Consider the following 19,844-nt stretch of genomic DNA (forward strand, 5'->3'; position numbering starts at 1 on the left):
TATTTGAAGGGAAGTAATAGGAAATAAAACTTGAAAAGTTGGTGGGGAAAGATTGTCAAAGGCTCTAAATGCCAAGTGAAGAAGTTTATATTTTATTCTGTGTCAATTGAAGGTTTTTTAGTAGAAGGTGATGTTTGTGGATTTCTTTTAGGAAGGGGAATTTGGCAAGTATGTGGAAGATGGATTCAAGAAGAATGAAACTGGAGGGAGTTAGACCAATAAGGTGGCTATTACCATCACCCTTGCAGTAGGACCAGGGGCTGAATTAGGCTATATGAATGGAGGGAAGGGGATAGATATGCGAAATGTGGGGGAGGGAAGGGTGCTTTGATTTGGAAAATGAAATGAGTGTTGAGGGAGAGGAAAGTCAAGGAAGACCCTGAGATTGCAAACTTCAGTGACTGAAAAAACAGTGGTTTCATCAATAGAAAAGGGCAAGTTTGGGGGAGGTTCAAAGGGAAGTACAAGTAATGTTGTGGACATTTTGAGGTTGAGATGTCTTAGAGAGGTTTCCAGTAGGCATCTGGCAACATGAGACTGGAATTCAGTAGAGATTTTAGGGGCTGTCTAGTCCTAGATTTCTCCAGAGAAATGATTGAACCCATGGAAGCTTATGAGATCATCAAGGGAGAATGCAGAGAGAAGAGGACCCTAGCAAGAGCCTTGGGGAATACCCAACATGGGCAAAAGGAGGATGATCCAGAAAAGGAGACTGAGCAGTGGTTAGGCAAGTAGAAGAATCACTTAGAGTAGTATCGTAGAAGCTAAGGAGGATGGTCAGGCAAGGTGTAGCCAAAGCTGCAGAAACACCAGGAATGATGAAGACTTAGAAAGAGATCATTGTTAATCTAGAGACATTTTTTTTTACCTGAGTGCCTGATTACCAGGGATTGAGAAGAGAGTGGACATTAAGGAAATGGAAACAATAAGTGTATATCACCCCTTTCTGGAAATGTGGTTGTGAAGGGATATAGGATGAGATAATGATAGATAGATAGATAGATATGAGATATAGGATGATAACTAGAGAATATGACAGGGTCAAGTGAAGGTTTTTAAAAGTTGGGAGATATTATGGTTTGTTTATAGAAGGTAGAGAAGAAGCCAAGGGATAAGAAGACATTGAAGATGAGAGAGAAGGGATAAGCATCTAGAAGAGAGGGGAGGGGAAGATATCAAGGGCACAGGTGGAGGAATTGCCTTGCCAAGAAGAATGCCTGCCTCTTCACAGACTGAAGCAGAGGGAAAGAGAATGGGGAATAAAAAAAGATGGGTTTTGAAGTATGGAGCTTATTCTCTGTCGGTGGCCTCTCTTTTCTCAGTAAAGAGAAGACAAGGTCTTCTGAAAAGGATGAAGGCAGAAGTCCCAGAGAAGAGAAGTTAACATTTTCAATAATACCTGCTGTCAGGCTTTTGGGAAGAATACAAGGATTGGTGTGCAGAAGTGAGGGCTCAGTTAAATTAGGTAACAGATTTATAGCCAGCTGAGTCAGTCACACAATTGCATAACTTTCTCCAGGAGTGTTCAACAGGATCTAAGTCAGAACAGATCAGGCAGATAGTAGGAATAAGGGCTTAGCAAAGTGTGTTTGGCAAATAATAAGGTATTCGAGATGGCGGGCCAAGATTTTGTTGATACTCCCTACTTATTTCAAAGAGTCAAATGGACAGTGAATGAAAATAAAATTAACTAGTTATTTAGCACCTGTTCTTTGCAAGGCATTGGAGAGAATACAGAAACCCATATAAGGTAGGTTCAGTGAACTTACAGTCTAGTTTGAGGGATGAAACATTTTCCTATGAAAAGATAAACTGAAATTCTGGGAAGCAAATGAATACCTGGTGAATAAGTTCCGAGGATAGGAAAGGACTTCCTGGTGAGGCTGGGATTTAAAGTCAAGAAGGAAGAGGAAGAATTAAAGTTGACTTGGAATTAGGCATGTGAAGAAGAGTGGGAGAGTGTTCCACACAAAGGAAATAGTGGGAGCAAAGGCAAGGAGTTTGGAAAATTAATCTATTACAATGACAATAATAATAACAATTATTATTATTCACATTTATAGAACACCTTAAGCTTTACAAAGCACTTTTTCTTACAAACCACTCCATAAGGCTAGTTGAGGTAGTATTTTATTCCCTCATTTTAAAAAATGAGGAAACGGATGAAATGCTTTGCTGCTGGTTATTCAGGCCATCCGTGTGAAGCCCAGGGCTCAAATTCAGGTATTTGGGTTACAGGACCAATAAATACTCTTTCCATTATATTTTACTGTAAAATAGTTTAGTGATCACGATCTCTTGATCATGATAATCCTTTCATGCAGCAACCCTACCAATTCAGTGGGTTAGAAAAAAAAATTCCACTTGCTTGAAGTATGAAATAAATCTGTATCTGTAAGATGCCTTTTAGTGCTAAATCCTATAATCTTCATGTGAAAATGAGAGTTGGACTGGAAGATCCAGCCTCTAAGGACCCTCCTGCTCTAACATTCTATGGCTAATATAAGGGTTTTGTGACTTGTGTGTGGTCAGGAGTTTTTGCCTTCTGGATTTGGTTTTACTTTCTTTTTAGAGTTTCCTAAAGAAAACAATTTCCTCTCTTTGAAATTGAAATGAAGTGAATAGATAAATTAGAGAAGAGTTTTGTGATGTAGAAATTTAGCCATTAACATGTAATAGACCTGTCATTTTTAGCAGTAAAAGTGGACTCTGGGACATTTACTGGTTATAAATTAGTGCTGAGGCTAGAGAAATATTTTAATAGGAGACCTGAATGGAGTCTAATTTGGATGATAAAGTAGCCTGTTCTTCCCATGATTTGGTGTTTCAGTAGTTTCTCTTAGTTTCCTGTCAGAATAATTAGAGAGCAGAAGGCCTTAACCTTTTCTTTGTTGTGAGGATGTTTTATTGGGATTGAGATGGCTAGCCCATTTTAGAGGTAGAAAAATTGCAATACAAACAAGTGTGTAATTTTCTTAGGACTCAGCTGAAGGGAGAGTAGATACAGTGATACTTTTTTACTCCGGCATCATTTGGTGATTGAGGTGTTTAAATAAAATGTTCAAGTAATGAAGTTTACTCCATAAAGGGCAGAAATTCTTTTTTTTTTTTTAAAGATTTTAACCATTTTCAATCAATCAAAATGCATTATGTGTTTTGGTTGGAATTCTTTCTAAAATGTATTATATATACTTAACCTTCTTACACATCATTCTGTCCCCTCTGTTATTTCAGCCTGTTAATTATTGCTCCTCATCTCTCTCTCTCTCCCACTTTTTATGTGCATATAGCAAGAGTAAAATGGCTCTCAGGGGCTCTCCCTTTAGCAAAGTAGACCGGTTTTAGTATGTTAATATGGTAACCTTTTTTCTGGCCTTTATATCTGAGCCCTTTTGTGCTTATTTCCTGGATTTTGGCTGTGTTCCAAATAGTTGAGGTTGCCAAAAAAAAAAAAAAAGGTGGTAATAATAATAATTATTATTATAATAGCTAACTTTTATATAGTGCTTGTTAGGAGCCACACTGTGCTAAACACTTTATAATTTACTATTTCATTGGATCTTTACTTCAATAACAACACTATCCCCATTTTTATGATGAGGAAACTGAGGCAGAGGTTAAGTGAATTTACCCAGGGTCACACAGTAAGTGTATGAGAACAGATTTGAATTCAAGTCTTCCTTTCTATTCAGTGAGTGACCCAGCAGCATTATACTTCTGTCCTTCCTCATTAGCTATCCTATTTGAGGTCCCAGATGACCCTCACATTCCCTTCAGACTTCTTTCCTGGTTTTCTGGGGGACGCTGTTTCTCAATTCCTTTCCAAGAAAATTGCTTGGGGACCCTTCAGTCCTTTGATGCTCATAAAATGGCTTTGAGATGAAGGGATATGGGCTATTGGGGATAAAATGGCAGAATTAAATCTATTTGTCTTCCTTATTGCTTGCCTGTTTTTATATCTTTTTAAATGAGTTCCATACTTGGGGTCAGGAGGATCTGGTTTCAAATATGGCCTCTTGGCCTTATCATTTATTTGTATGACCTTTCAGCAAGTCCTCATTACATCTATCAACTTCAGGTTTCTGTGAAATGAGGCTAATTCTACTTGTTCTACCCCTGGCAGAGTGTTATGAGGAAACTGTGTAAACCTTAAAGCTCTATTATAAATGTGAATTATTATTGTAAAGAGAAGGTATTCTTTATAAATAAAGCCTAGGTTATTGGGAATTCCTGATACTGGATTGGGAGCCAGGAAATTCAGTTTTTTAGTCTGGTAGTGAGTTTCTCTGTCATCCTGTGTAAGTAACATTGCTGAACTTTTTACCATCTTACCATCTTTCACAAGAATTCTGTAAATAACATGGGAAGTGTTTTGAGCTCCAAAGAGGCACTTTGTAAATTCAGTATTGTAAAATAATGGTGGTAATGATGATAACAGCAATGGGTATGATAGAGAGAAAAGAGCTCCTTTGGACAATGAAGCTGCTGGTGTACAGTGGAGGGAAGACAGTATGTTTGGAATGATTTGAATTCTATTTCTAATTTATTTTGTATGTCTTCCAGTAAGTATGGTTTTCAGTCTTTCTAGGAAATGTTGATTACTGATGGGCTTAAGCATCCAAGAAATTGGGAATGATTCGGAAAAAAGAACTTTCAGAAAAGGGCAGTATATTGTTCATCAGGGACTGTGTTGCTCCTTTGCATTTGCTATGTCTAGAGATAAGCTTTCTAGGGTAGGCTAAACCTTTCCAGATTTGGCCAAGATTTTGAGAATTTGTTAATGACCAGATTTTGAAAAAGGAAGTTGGTTCTGTTAAAAAAAAAAAGTTATAAATACTAACCAGCCAAGTGGTGCAGTGAATGGAATGCCAGCTGGGCCTAGCTCATTTGTGGCTTCAGACACTTAAGAGCTGTGTGACCCTGGGAAAGTAATTTAACCCCATTTGCCTCAGTTTCCTGATCTGTCAAATGGGAATAATAACATCTACCTCTCAGGGTGGTTGGAAGAATCAAATGGGAGAATAATTGTAAAGCAGATAGTACAATGTCTGGGGAATTGTAAGCTATGTATATTTAAGTGGTTAACTGTTAATATAATGAGGGGCACTTTAGTGTATTGGAATGTGAATTTGGAGTAAGAGGCTCTTAATTCAGATCCCTGTGCTTCTGTTTAGTACTTGCCTCACCTGTCTGGGCCTTAGTCTCCTCATCTATTAAAAATAAGAGAATTAAACTAGATATTCTCTTAAGGTTCCTTCCAGCTCTGAATCTATGATCAGAGGTACTGATATGGATCTTATCTGAAAGAGTCTGCAGTCTGCTTCTAGGTGATTTATTCCAAATATATATCATCTCTTGATCCAGGGCTGGTGGTAAATGTTTAACAACTGGCTCTCTGAAAAAGCATGAGACACTTTTAAGTTTAACTTGCATGATTTTATTTTATTTATTTATTTTTGTGAGGCATTGGGGGTTAAGTGACTTGTCCAGGGTCACACAGCTAGTAAGTGTTAGGTGTCTGAGGTCGGATTTGAACTCAGGTCCTCTTGACTCCAGGGCCTTGTGCTCTATCCACTGTGCCACCTAGCTGCCCCTAATCTGCATTATTAACATTTTCTCCATCACTCTCTTAAGTATAGACAGTCAACAAAACATTAAGCCAAGTCCTGATCTTAGCATTTGCCAGTTTCCAAGGTGTAAATGCTTATATTAAACATATAATGATCAGTTCCCTTGAGCCAGTCAGTACAAGCTGCTTCCAGCATACCCCTGGTTGTATCACACAGCAGGTGTTTGTAGAGCAGTTGCCTCACCCTCCTTGCTGTTTTAGGTGCTGTGGGGAAAGCCTAAAATTTAAGGTCTAAAATGTAGTTTTTGCACTTAATTTAAAATTCTACTGAATCGATGCTAGTCATTCCCCTAAAGCAGTGATAGAACTCACCCTGGAGGACAACAGGAGTGCTACTGACAGAATGAGTACTATAGAAAAACAGAAGAGAGAACCCTGATGAGTGAAGTGTTTAGGAAAGATTTCATGGACTGATAAAACTTAAATTGGGTCTTGAAACAGGTAGAATTTGGAAGAAGAGAGAAGGATATTGCAGGCCAGGATAATAAAATGAGTAAAAGAAGGTGAGACTGAGGGGGTGAGATGTACAAGTAGAATAAATGTGTATATTGGGGAGCATTGTGGGGGAGGGGAGTAAAGTAGGTTCTAAGCTCTTGGGGAAGGGGGTACAAAATTATTCAGTTTTTGTCATTGTATTCTCAGTGCTTGAGAAGGGCATTTTAAAAAATGTTCATTGAATTGAATAAAATTAGGATAAGAATGAATTACATTACAGAAAACCTTGAAGTCTAACTGAGGAGTTTAAACTTGAAGTAATAGGGAGACATTTCCTGAAAGTTTTTGACCAAGAAGAAAGTGATGTTTTGACAGGAACAAAATGCTGTTTGGGGAATTAATCTCGCAGTGATATGTAGGATGACTTTAAGGGGTCAGGGGAGGCCATGAAGGGAATGCTTGTAATAATCCCCATGTCTGGTAACAAAGGTATGGGCTCATGTAATGTGGTGGGGCAATAGGGAGGAAGAGAAAAATACAAGATTGTTCGTTGAAAGAATCTTCAGGTAGGACTTGGTGGCTGATGAAGTAGGAGAGTTGATGTGTTCCAGAAATGATACCAGGAGAGCATTTTAGGGGTGGTTAGTGTCAAAGGCCATGGATCAGCCATGTTGTATGAGTGCTGAGAAAAGGTTCCTGGTTCAAAGGCTTTTCTCTTCTTTGCAGTTCAGTCTCATCTTTTAAAACATCGCTCTTGATTACATGTGGAGAAGAGCATGATGTGTGGGAGTAGGTGGCCAGACATAACAGATGGGGAATTGCACAACATAAGCAGTGTGAAGGATGTCCCCAGAGAGCTGTATGAGTGGAAAAGATGGTGTGCCAGTCATGGAATAAGAGTATGTTGTATTGGTGTACGATTTGAAGAGGTTTAGAGGAACCGTAGAAGATTTTGCAGAGAATATATGGGAATGAATACATGGACAAGAATCTCAAAGGATGAGAGGGCACAGATGGATTGTATTTTGCCTCCTTGAAGGGAATGCCTACTTTGAGATCATAGGGCATTGAGTAGTAAGGTAGGCTCTAAGCCCCTGGTAGGGTTGGGGTGCAAGAACCATTCAGCTTTTGTTCTTGTATTCCCAATGTTTGAGAAGATAGTTTAAAAAAATGCTTGTTGAATAAATTTAGGGCACAGATAGACAGTGTTTTGCCTCCTTGGAGGAAATACCTACTATGAGATCATAGATCTTTTGACATGTCAAAGCAGTGGCACAAATAATGCTCCTCATTGGGAAGCAATTTGCTAGATTTTGTGCGAAGGCTCTGTTGGTTATGAAGATATGCTTGGGGTCTTGGGTATAATTAGCTTGACTTGTGGAATTACAGGAGAATTTCAGCAGGGAGCAGAAATAGAAAGCATCCCAGCTCGGTGCTGTAAATGAATTAGAAGAGGGCAGCTGGGCTAGTACAGAGAATACAGTTGGACACACTGGAGAAAGTACAAGTCTGATTATTTTAGGACAGAGGCACACACCTTATAGCAGCCACTGTTAGGACAGTGCTAATGAAAATTTCTCTGGTTTTTCCTTTTCTTTCTCTTAATTTCTTGAGAGTTTAAAGAAATTTTCCCATCGTTAAAGCAGTGCATGGGGGAGGAGGAGGCACTTTTAAACCTATGGTCTCTTGGAAATAAAATGATGTGAGGTTTCAGAATATTGTCTTTGTAGCCCTTTCTGACTAGGAGTAGAGAACAGTGAGAACAAGAGGGTGCAGGGGGAAATATCTGATACGGTTATTACAGCCTGTCCAACGTCCTCCTTTCTAACCTAAATAGAGCTTAGACATGCCGATTGTGAGCTCTCTGCTGGTTATTTGGGTGAGATAAAGGGAGTGTTGAGGAGAAGAATTTGTTTTTTCTTTCTAGATCAGGTTCTTTCAGCCAGTTTAATCCTGTTGCAACCTTGGCCTCAAACAACATTGATGTTCCAGAGTAGATGGGTTATTTTACCTAATTTTTTGCTTTCCCTCTTTTTTAAACTTTTTTTTTTTGGTCCAACCTGAGATTTCATAGGTTCAGAGAACTCCAGTGAGGGAATTCCTTCCACCAATGCAGGTCAGTCACTGATCTGCAACTACATCCTTAGAAAATTGCATGGAGGGTACAGGGAGGTCAAGGGACTTGCTCTGGGTCATGAATCCACTCTGTGTCAGCATCGGGAAGTGAATGCAGGTTTCCCTCACTCACTGAGCACTCTCTCCCCTCTGCTCATGCTGCTTCTTTTTTAGCACAGTTAAGTGAAGTACAGTTGGTGAACCTGGGCATTCATTCATGATTTCTGGGGATTTGAAAGGAGACCAAAGATCAGCTTCCCTGAGACTTTTTTTCTTTTGGGGGGGGCGGGGCAGTGGGGGTTAAGTGACTTGTCCAGGGTCACACAGCTAGTAAGTGTCAAGTGTCTGAGGCCGGATTTGAACTCAGGTCCTCCTGAATCCAGGGCCGGTGTTTTATCCACTGTGCCATCTAGATGCCCCTTTCCCTGAGACTTATTAAAGGAATACATTGTGTAGACCTGCCTGGAAATGAATATATGATACTCTGTCATTTTCTTTGCTAACTTCCTTTCTTTGAATATTTCTTCTTCCCTACTTCTCTGCTGAATAATGGGTTTCCAGGTGTTGCTATTCTATTCCAAACCTTAAACTTTACTTTAAAAAATGATTGTTTCTGTTTAATATTAAATTTTCTTCTTCCTACAAGTAATGTCTTCTTCCTATTGCTTTCAGCCTCTGCTTGGGGAACCCTTGGTGTCCCTCAGAATCTCGGTACAGTATCTGTTCCAGAGCGGCAGGCTGTCCTGAGAATAGTGCAATGTGAGTGCACATCAAAGATACTTTTCCGGTGTGGTTTTTCAAAATGAAAAGAACCCCGTGCTTCACGAACGTGATGAGAAGTTGCAAATTCTTCCTTCTGCAGATTGTTGAAAATAAGTGTTAAACTCTTTACCCTAAGAAAGTAAATAATAGACTTAAAGGCACACAGAGATGGCTCGTGTAGATGACTGAGTTCTATTAACCTTTTCTTTTCCCCTTGGAAATTATGATGCCAAGGTCCCTCCACCTGATCATTCCGTTTATGTTTGGTGCAGTGGAATAAAGTGCTGGATTTTGAGTTTCTGGGTTCAAATTTCAGCTCTTTTATTTACTACCTATGAGACCCTGGAGTTTCCTCATTTGTAAAATGAGGCATTTGCACTAGATGATCTTTAAGGTCCCTTGCAGTTACCAATTTATGATCCTATGAACTCAACTGAAAAGACTTATTCTGCTTCTCAGCCCTTTTCTTAGAAAAAAGTGAGAGTGTTTGGCAGCATGTTTTCAGGGTTTTGTCCCAGCTTTGTTACTGTTTGACCTTAGGCAAGTCACTTCAAAGCCTTTGTTTCTTCACTTGTAAAATGAAGAAGTTGCAGGGGCAGCTAGGTGGTGCAGTGGATAAAGCACCGGCCCTGGATTCACGAGTACCTGAGTTCAAATCCGGCCTCAGACACTTAACACTTACTAGCTGTGTGACCCTGGGCAAGTCAAAAAAATGAAGGAGTTGGATTCTAACATGCTGTGCTTCTACGAGGTTTTGCCTGTATTTTGTGGCATCTAAGTCTTAAAAACGTCAGTTAAATTGCTTTTAATTTTCACCTAAGCTAGCAGCTTTTATGGTTTCCTTAGGCTTTTTTTTTGGTGGTTGTTGTTTGTTTGTTTGTTTGAGTGAGGCAATTGGGGTTAAGTGACTTGCCCAGGGTCACACAGCTAGTAAGTGGAAGTGTCTGAGGCCGGATTTGAACTCAGGTACTACTGACTCCAGGGCTGGTGCTCTATCCACTGTGCCACTTGGCCGCCCCTCCTTAGTTTTTTTTTTTTTTTTTTTACCTGTGCAGAGAATAGAGCATTCTTTATTAAAGAATGAAAATGGCAAGTACATATAAAGTCGTATATACTTATCAAGAGTATCCCAAAATATCAAAGCTTCTGCACAATGCAGTGTTCCATATGTCCAGCTGTTAACACATACATAGGTGGGGGATGGTGTGGTCCATCCCTCTGTGTTCCTTTCCCACCCCCCAGCATTAGCCTACCCGGTCTGGAGGGGGCTTAAGTTGGACAGTCATAGATATGAATCTCTTGGTCATCTCCAACCGACACAATTTTGGAGCCATTTGCATTGTATTTCACTCCCCAGACCTGGTCCTGGTGGTCAAAAAAGGTGTGGACACAAGTTCTCGTCCCAGCGTCCCAAACTTTGACGCTTTTGTCTGATGAGCTAGATACGAAGTGAATATCATCAGGACAGAACGCAACATTTAACACCCAGGATGCGTGGCCACTCAGTGTACCCGCCAAATTTGCATGCTGTACATCATAAATCTTAATGTAGCCGTCATCTGAAGCCGTGACAAGGAGCTGAGAGTCTGGGGAGAAGGTCAAAGAGCGGATGGGCATTGCATGGCCTTCAAGCGTATGCAGAAGTTTTCCAGTTGCAATATCAAAAATATTAATGATTCCATCTATGGCGCCACTGGCCAGATATTTCCCATCAGGACTGTAGGCGATGCTGAGGATGAATTTCCCTCTTGTATCCAAAGAGTACTCCTTTTTCCCACTCTCCACACCAAAAATGTTTACTTTCCCCACATGGCTTCCTGTAGCCAAAAACTGGGAATCGGGTGAGAAAGCCAAGGACCAGGCATCCACAGGGCCTGCATCGATAGCCTTCATCTGTTTGCCATTTTCTAAATCCCACAGACGGATGTGAGCATCAAGTGAACTGGATGCGGCGATGGCCCCGGTCTGACTGATGTCCACGGAAACCACACCCAACTGATGGCCCTCCAAACTCCACTGTAACTCGAGCTTCTCATTTTTCCACTTCCACACTTTGACTAGATCATCCAGGGATCCTGAGACAATCATCTCAGAGTTCTCTCTTTGGTTCAAGCCCCAGGCAACCGACCAGATGGCATCATCATGAGCTTGTTCTTGTTTGAAGAGAATGCTATACTGGACACTCATTTCTTTAAGCTGGGATGAATGAACATAGGGTAGGTTGTTCGGCTCCGGGCTTTTCTGTTCGGCTTCGGCCTCGCAGCGGTGCTGCTCTCTACCTCTTCCTTAGCGACGGCGGCGCCCCTTAGTTTTTTTAATATCAGAATTGGAGCCTCAGTCCATATATGAAACACATGGACATAAAAAAATGGCATGGCAATACCCAGAGCATGGAGGTGCATCTAGAGCTAGCAGTATCTGTATGACTCATGTCTGTCCACTGACTTTGCTCACCTTGGGCAGCCTGGTTCTCTATCAGGGAGGATACCATGAAAGTAAATCAACTTTCCCTCTTTCTGTGATCAAATCATGTTAATCTAGTGGGTGGGAGGACAAAGAGATCTTTGTTACTTGTCAGTTGTGTAGGAGTTCTCTTCTCTTCCTCAACCCTGAATTTTTTTTTCTACAATAGAAATCTGGGCACAAAGCATAGCAGGCAGTGGTTTAAGTTTAATTCCTGGGCCCTGCTAAGGAAAATGTCAGAAAGGGTACCCCTAGTCATTATGAACCACAAAATAAACAAATCTGGGGGCTAGACATTCTGCTTTCATTGGTAAACAGCCTCTTCAGTCCTCCTCCTCCTCAGTGATAGTGTATACAGATACACACACACACACACACACACACACACACACGTGTACACCTCTATGATTGCCAGTGAGACCTTTAAGCTACTGATAAACCTGTGCCTGGAAGTGTCAACAAAACCCTTTCTTCCAATTAGGAGAGTTATTGTACCTTACTTAGCATCACAGGGGGGTAAAGCAGGCATTCTTAATCTTTTTTTTATATCATGCACCCCTTTGGCAGGCTAGTGAAACCTATGGGCTCCTTCTCAGAATAATGTTTTTAAATGCATAAAAAATTACATAGGATTACAAAGGAAACATTAATATTGAAATATAGTTATTAGAATATTTTTTAAAAGGTTCACAGACCCCTTGAGCCCTAGTTAAGAGCTCATGCTTGGGGAAAAAAAAAGAAAAGAAAAAAAAAAGAAAAGGGGCAGCTAGGTGGCGCAGTGGATAGAGCACCAGCCCAGGAGTCAGGAGGACCTGAGTGCAAATCCGGCCTCAGACACTTAACATTTACTAGCTGTGTGACCCTGATCATGACCCAAAAAAAAAGAAAAGAAAAGAGCTCATGCTTGAAAGAGTTCTTGTTCAAAAGCTGCCCTACAAATTACTTTAGGTTTGTCTCCTCTTTCAGCCATACTTAGGGCATAGTACACATTGAATAAATGTTTATTGATTGACTGACTGTAGACTTCTTTGGCAAAAAACAAAAACATAAAACTTACTGCCAACTTATTTTGAGTAGCACTGTGGGAATGAATAGGAAGGGAGTTTGAGAATATGGGGCTGGGCTTACTCTTGAAAAGGTAGCCTTTTCTCTGCTGATTTATTTTCTGTTCCTTCTAACAAATTCCCAAATCAGCTTCATTTTAAGACAAGCAGAGGTTTTTCTATAAGAAGGGCCATGCTTTAAAAAAAAAATTACTTTAGAACAACGGAGATATTCTGTTAGAAGTTTTCTCCAGACCATGTCAACTATATAATCTTGATTTGTTTGGATTCTGGAATTACTGCAAGAGATTCCCTATTTATTCAGGCCCACTACCTTATTCCCCAGGGCGAGGTTTAGTGCCACCCAGCAGGGTCAAGGCCCTTGGGTTTGGGGAGTTTTAGCTTCATGGACCTCATCTGTTTGAATGGTAGGTTTAGTGGGTGGTGGGTGGCAGGAAACCCGATGAATGGATATGGGACCTCAGAATCTTGGTACCTCTAAGTTATTTCCCAACCAAATAAAAGTTATCTCAATGCAGAAATATTCATGCATAGGGAATGAGGAGTTGAATATTATGTAAAGCTAATTTATAATTTCCCAATCTACTATATTTCTCCTTCCTATTTTCCTTTTCTCCACTTTCTTCCTCTATTACTAATTTTCCTTTTATTCTCTCTTCCTTTTGTCCCTCAAACCAGTGGTTTTCCTGTAGCTATAGGCAGCCGGACTCTGCCAAATTCTTAGTTTCCTTGAGAGCAGAAATGAGAAAATTCATTCAGCATATTTAAAAAACAAAAACCAACAGTTCTTGATCTCAAGGAGCTTATATTCTGAGGTGGAAGGAAGAGAGAAAAAGGCTGAGGGAAGAAAACAACTCATGGATACAATCTATGAATAAAGTATATATACCAAGTCACCATTTTGGACAATCGGGGATAGAGGACCATAGCCACTGATGCATAGAGAATGGGGATGTAGCCAGGCTTCACATAGGAGGTGGCCCATCATCTAAGTTTTGAAGGAAACTAGGGATTCTGAAAAGCAGAGGAATGAGGGATTTAGGTTAGGCCAGAATTTCGCAGCCTCTGCAAAGGCCTGCAGTGGGAGATGGAGTGTTCCCTATGGGGCAGTGGCAAGGTGGCCTCTTTGGCTGGACCACAGGAAGTAAACAAATAGATTGGAGTGTGATCGTGATGGACTTGTTGGTTCCTTGTCTCATGCTCACTCTTTAGAGTTCTTGCCAAGCACTGATTTTTGCTGTTAAATACTTTGTCCTTTTAAAAGGTCCTTTGATCTGCTGATATTTAGGCTGCTTTGTGCACAGCAAGCATGTCATTATTGAAACTTGCCATGCCCTTCAACATTCCTTCAGCAAAGCATCCGGGCAACTGCCGCTTAAAGAAGTCAGCCCAGCCCTACTCCTGCACCCTAAGCAGAATTGAGGACTTAATTCTCTCTCTGTAGAGGATGGTTCCTCAGACTCCAAAGTAACAATCTGGCTGAGGAAATGGAAGAGAAGTGACCTACATTGTGAAGGACTGGACCAGATGCCTTGAATTTAAAAATACACTTTGAGAGAATAATAACATCAAATTAGGAACTAGTGTGCCCACCGAGCAGCAGAGCCCTTTCTCAAGAGGGAGTGAGTTGTATTTGCATGGAATCTTGTGGTCTGTGGGGCTTATGGTCATAGCAGTTCACATCGATTTTATAGCACTTTCAGGCTTACAAGGTGCTTTCCTCTCACCCCCTTATGAGGCCAGTAGTAAGGGGACCACAAGCTTCAGGAATACCCCAAGGACTTTTCCCTCAAGAGATGGTGTCCACATGAAGGAAGCGCTTTTATTTTGTTCTCCTTGTCAGAGGTCATAATAATAGAGTTTGACATTTGAGCTATGATGTACTTTTCTTCCCTGGAAGGCATGGGTTTTCCTTTAAATAAACCTTAAAGTAGCAGAAAGGTTTTGCATTGAACATTTGATTTAGTGCTTAAAGGAATAACATTAGCTCCATGTAGAAGGGTCACTTTATAGCAAGTTGTCCTAAAAATCTTAGTGCAGTTTTAATCTTTAATAGCTTAAAACTACACTCTTTTGGGATACCCTCTATTCCTGTCTGCCAGAGAATACTATGTATGCCCCCCTTCTGTTGAGATTTCTCTGACTGCAGTCATCTTTATACCCTTGCTTCTTGCTGATAGCGAAAGACTTCTTGTGTTTGAGATATGGTTGGTCTTTATTATTGTCTATGTGTGCAGTTTCCTTCTATGTACACCACTCATGGCTTGACTTACTAACTTTTGCTTTCTATAGGTTGGCACCCATGCGATTGTACACCCTGTCCAAGAGACACTTCGTCCTGGTCTTTGTTGTGTTCTTCATTTGTTTTGGCTTGACTGTCTTCATTGGAATTGCAGGTAAGATTCTGTTGGATTGACATTTGGCGAAGGGATTAACTAGTTTTACTTGGCCTTTAGAGGGAGAATGAAGAGCAGCAAGTGTGAAATTACAGAGTAGCAGGTTTGGGCTAATATAAAGACAGAAATTTCCTAAGATTTAGAATTATCCAGGGATGGAGTGGGCTGCCTTATTTCTTTTTCTTTTCTTTACCTTTTTTTTTTTTTTTGCAGGGCAGTGAGGGTTAAGTGACTTGCCCAGGGTCACACAGCTAGTGTCAAGTGTCTGAGGCCAGATTTGAACTCAGGTCCTCCTGAATCCAGGGCTGGTGTTTTATCTACTGCGTCACCTAGCTGCCCCTGGGTTGCCTTATTTCATAGTAATTTCCCTGGAAAGAGGTTGAGAATGTTGTAGGTGGAATTCACTTTTAACATAGGGGTTTGATTGAATGACTCCTTCCAAATTACAGATTCAGTGAAAGCTTTAACTCTCAACGTACTAGTTCTACTGTTTGCTATTAACCGGTATCACTGTAGTATTATTGAGGCTGTTGTCTTAAGAGGCCTCAAGAGAATATATACAAACTGGGCTTTCAGGAATGGGAGGTATGGGAGATAATGGAAATATACCTGAGAATACATTAAAAAATGCGATCTGCCCAAATACCTTTGTAACATCATAATTTGTTATTGCACGCCCAACCTTCATTAATGAATGAGTGTTGCCTCAGACAGACTGAGACCTGGGAAAGACAGCTTAAAAAAGCCAAGGTCTCCCACTGCATCCAAGGCCATCTCCAGTTGTCCTGATGTATATGCTATCTTGTATATCGTGTATATCTTGTATATCTTGGGCCAATGGCTCTGGAGGAAAAGAATGAGGCTGGTGACTTTGCAGAGCCCTGACTCACTTAAATCCAATTCACTGCAAGCCATGACATCACCTCCCTGATGTCTTTGGTCCTCTTTGAAAACGAAGGACAAATAACAACAACAATAATTTGTTATTGCAGAGAAACAAAAAGAACTGAAATGTCTACAGTTCCAGGGAAGTAGCTGAATAAATTGTAACCTATCAACATCATGGGATACTATAAATATTATTAATTGTTGTGTTCCTCCTTGACAAGCATTTATTAAGCTTCTACTCTGTATCAGGCACTCTGTTAAGTGCTAGGGATAAAAATGATAAAATTAAGAGCTTTTAATTCTGCTTTGGGGACAAGGGGGGGATGCAATATGTTCAAAGGTGAGAAAATAGAGAATATATTAAAACATACAAAGGGACTGAGTGGGGTGGGGTGCGGGGAGGGGATTAATAGCTGAGAGAATCAGGAAAGGCCTCTTGAATAAGGTGGTAGCTGAGCTGAACTTTCAAGGGATCACAGAATTTTAAGGGATAGTGGTGAAGAGGGAGAGCATTCGAAATGTAGTGTCCATTGGGTAGGGCAGTTTGACAAACGTGTGTGAGATGGAGTAATGTTTACATTACCCTGGAAAGAAAGACTTAAGGCATATTGTGAGGGGTGTCAGTGCCAAACAGAGGAGTTTTCATTTTATCGTAGTGGCAGCTTCTTGAATAGAGAAGTGCCAGAATTAGATCTGTGCTTTAATAGAATCAGTTTAGCAGCTTTAAGGAGGATAAATTGGAGAAGGAAGAGACTGAAAGCAAGGAGTCCAATTAGGAGGTTGTTAGAATGGTCCAGGGGACAGATGATGAGGGCCTGAACTAGGATGGTTACCATCCATGTGTAGAGGATGGGGTGGTGATATTAAGAAGGTAGAATCAGTGAGACTTGGCAACTGATTTTATGTGAGAAGTGAGAGCATAAAGAATTCAAGGTGACTCTGAGGTTGCAAATTGGAGTAACTAGAAGGATGGTGGTGCCCTTAATACAAATAAAGTACTTTAGAAAGAGTGGGGGATTTAGGAGAAAAGAAAAAGAATTCTGTTTTGATTTTGTTGAGTTTGAGATAGAAACGAATATCAGAAGAGATATGAGGTCTAGATATATAGATTTGGGAATCATTTGCATAGAGATGATAATTAAACTCATGGATGATTAAACTCATGATGAAATCACTGAGACTATAGGGAAAGAAGAGGAAGGACTTAGAATAAAGTACAGAGTTATGTCCACACATAGGGACAAACCAGACAAAGAGGAAACCAAGATGAATTGGTCAGAGAGGTAGAAAGGAAAGCATAACAGAGCAGTGTCATCAAATCCCAAGGAGAAAGCAGAATGAGGAATAGGAAAATACCTGGAAAGATCCATGTGAAACTAAGTGAAGTGAAGAAAGCAAACCGGATCAGCAAGATAGGGTGGGCTAAAAGTCATGATGTTTTGGGGCAGCTAGGTGGTGCAGTGGATAAAGCACTGGCCCTGGAGTCAGGAGGACCTGAGTTCAAATCCGGCCTCAGACACTTAACATTTACTAGCTGTGTGACCCTGGGCAAGTCACTTAACCCCAATTGCCTCATTTAAAAAAAAAAGAAAGAAAAAAAAAGTCATGATGTTTTTATAACTTTTTGAAAATTATTTTTTCTTTATTTTTTACCATTTACAAGATTTAATTTTTCACATAATATAAATTTATTTCCTATATATATTATATGATGCTATGGTATTATCATCTATATTTACTATATGATGCTATGGTATTATAATCTAAAAACAAAAAATAATGGAATTATTAAATATTGAAACCCCTTCATGACATTTGGCCCACCTATACATTGACTATAGATGTGTAAATAGAAAAAAAATACATTCATAAGTACATAGAGTGATTAGTTTGCAGAAAGAAAATTAAAGGGGACAGAAGAAATAATATAGTGGAATAAAGTGTTATTCTTGGAATCAGGAAAACCTGGATTCAAATACTGCCCTGATGATCTTATTCTCTGTGTGGCAATGGGCAGGTCATTTAATCTCTCTGAACCTTAATTTCCTCGTTGGTACCTATTTCATAGGGTTATGGTGAACATAAATGAAATAGTATAAAAGCATTTTACATTTAAACTTTAAAGCACTATGTAGATATTAGTTATTGTTGTTTTATATGTTGAAATTCATATATTCAGATAATTTTATTTCGTTTCCCTTCATTGTTAATTCCCAGTGCTTATTTTTGAGCTTGGTAATTTAGTTTTTCTTTTTTGTTCTAATTAGCTTTTGGTTTGTGAGCTTTTTTCTTTCTCCCCCAAAATTCAGGTTTAATCCTTGTTTTGAATTTTGTTTAGCTTCTTTTGGCTTTCAGATTTTCTACTTTTCTACTTATTTTGGGATCATCAATTTGTTGTTTTCTAATTTTGAAAGTTTGAATGCTCATTTCATTTGTCTTATCTCTTTCCTGGCAGTATAAATGTTCAGAGAAATCTGTTTTTCTCTAGGGACTACTTTGATTTCATCCCAGAAATTTTGGTATGTTTTCTCATTGTCATAATTTTCTTTTAAAATATTTGTTTTTATAATTTTTCTTTACTCTCATTATGTAGATAACACATTATTTTGAGCCCATCTTTCTGTTCTTATTTTTAAACATTTTTTGTCACGTTATGATTTGTAAAGGATGTATTTAATATTTCTGGTCTTTCTCCCAATTATTTATTCTTTTTTCTTAACTTATCAAGCACCAAATAAAACGATCATTTTCATATGCAAAGCAGAAAATAAAAAACCCTGAATCTCTACCACAATTTTCTGAATTTATTTTTGAGTTTTTAGCACATGATCATTTTTTGTAAAGGTGTCATGAGAGTGAAAAAACATGTATATTTCTTAAGATTTCTGCTCACTAATCTTTAAAAGTCGCTCATCATAGAGCACTGACCCTGGATTAGGAGGACCTGAGTTCAAATCTGGCCTCAGACACTTAACAATTACTAGCTGTGTGATCCTGGGCAAGTCACTTAGCCCCAGTTGCCTCACCAAAAATAAAAAAATAAAAAAAATAAACTAAAAAGTCACACATCTATTCTGATCCATAATTTTCTTCTTATTTTTCTGTTAGATTTGCCAGTTTTTATAGAGGTGAATTGAAATAATTCATAATTATTGTCTTTTAAAAGTATTGATTTTAATTTCCATCTTTTGTTTTTACATCCCTAAGATTTTTCACTTTATTTTTCCCCTCCTCCTTCCAGAAACTTCCCCCATCCAACAAATATTTTTTAAAAAAATTTTTTAGTGAGGCAGTTGGGGTTAAGTGACTTGCCCAGGGTCACACAGCTAGTAAGTGTGCGTTAAGTGTCTAAGGTCGGATTTGAACTCAGGTACTCCTGACTCCAGGGCCAGTGCTCTATCCACTGCGCCACCTAGCTGCCCCCAACAAATATTTTTTAAAAATAAAGGAAGAAAAAAATAAGGCCATTCAATACATTGGAAAAAAATATGATATTATATGCAATGTTCCATACTTATGGCCTTCCATCCTCAACTGATGCAAAGGAGTAGGGGGATATGTTTTTCTTATCTCTTAAGTCTCAGCCTAAGTCCCACCTTCTTCAGGAAGCCTCTTCCCGTCCTCCTTAATCTTAGTGCCTTTCCTCCAAGGTTATGTCCAATTTATCCTGTATATATCCTGTTTATATATAGTTTGCATGTTGTCTCTCCCGTGTGACCTCCTTGAAATCAGGGATTGTTTTTTGCCAGTCCTTAGCAGGAGAGTGACTGGCCCATAATAGGTACTTGCTAACTGCTTGTTGACTTCTTTGGCATTTAGGCTTGTTCTTGATAATTTCACAACATTCCTTTTTGATTATTTTTCTGTGGTGGTTCTTTCCATTTGCATTGTTGTAGTCATTATGTAATATTGTTTTATTGGTTCTGCTTGCTTCACTTTGCATACATATGTCTTTCCAAGCTTTTATGTATTCATCATGTTTGTTGTTTCTTAAACAGCATAGTATCATTTCATTTACATTCGTATACCACAATTGATTTGGCCATTCCCCAGTGAACAGGCCTTTACTTTGTTTCCAGCTCTTTGCTGGAA

At 39.4% G+C, this 19,844-nt stretch overlaps 2 protein-coding genes across 6 annotated transcripts in view; one reads left to right on the forward strand and one right to left on the reverse strand.

Moving 5' to 3' along the window:
- Positions 1-19,844, forward strand: part of TMEM181 (transmembrane protein 181) — a 100,304-nt gene that overhangs the window by 27,466 nt on the left and 52,994 nt on the right. For 2 of the 5 annotated variants that reach the window (XM_044000872.1, XM_044000874.1), the window contains exons 2-3: positions 8,852-8,938; positions 14,761-14,864. The exons of 1 other annotated variant lie outside the window; for it this stretch is intronic. In XM_044000872.1, the coding sequence (XP_043856807.1) occupies positions 8,852-8,938; positions 14,761-14,864 (191 nt within the window). The remainder of the gene's footprint in view (positions 1-8,851; positions 8,939-14,760; positions 14,865-19,844) is intronic. 2 more of the 5 variants (XM_044000873.1, XM_044000875.1) reach the window with 1 other exon arrangement.
- Positions 9,994-11,236, reverse strand: LOC122753487 (WD repeat-containing protein 61-like). The gene has a single exon (XM_044000877.1). It carries the CDS (start codon positions 11,126-11,128, stop codon positions 10,211-10,213), a length of 918 nt encoding a protein of 305 aa, XP_043856812.1. The 5' UTR covers positions 11,129-11,236; the 3' UTR covers positions 9,994-10,210.

The sequence above is a fragment of the Dromiciops gliroides genome, chromosome 4 (genome assembly GCF_019393635.1).
Source record: "Dromiciops gliroides isolate mDroGli1 chromosome 4, mDroGli1.pri, whole genome shotgun sequence".
NCBI lineage: Eukaryota > Metazoa > Chordata > Mammalia > Microbiotheria > Microbiotheriidae > Dromiciops > Dromiciops gliroides.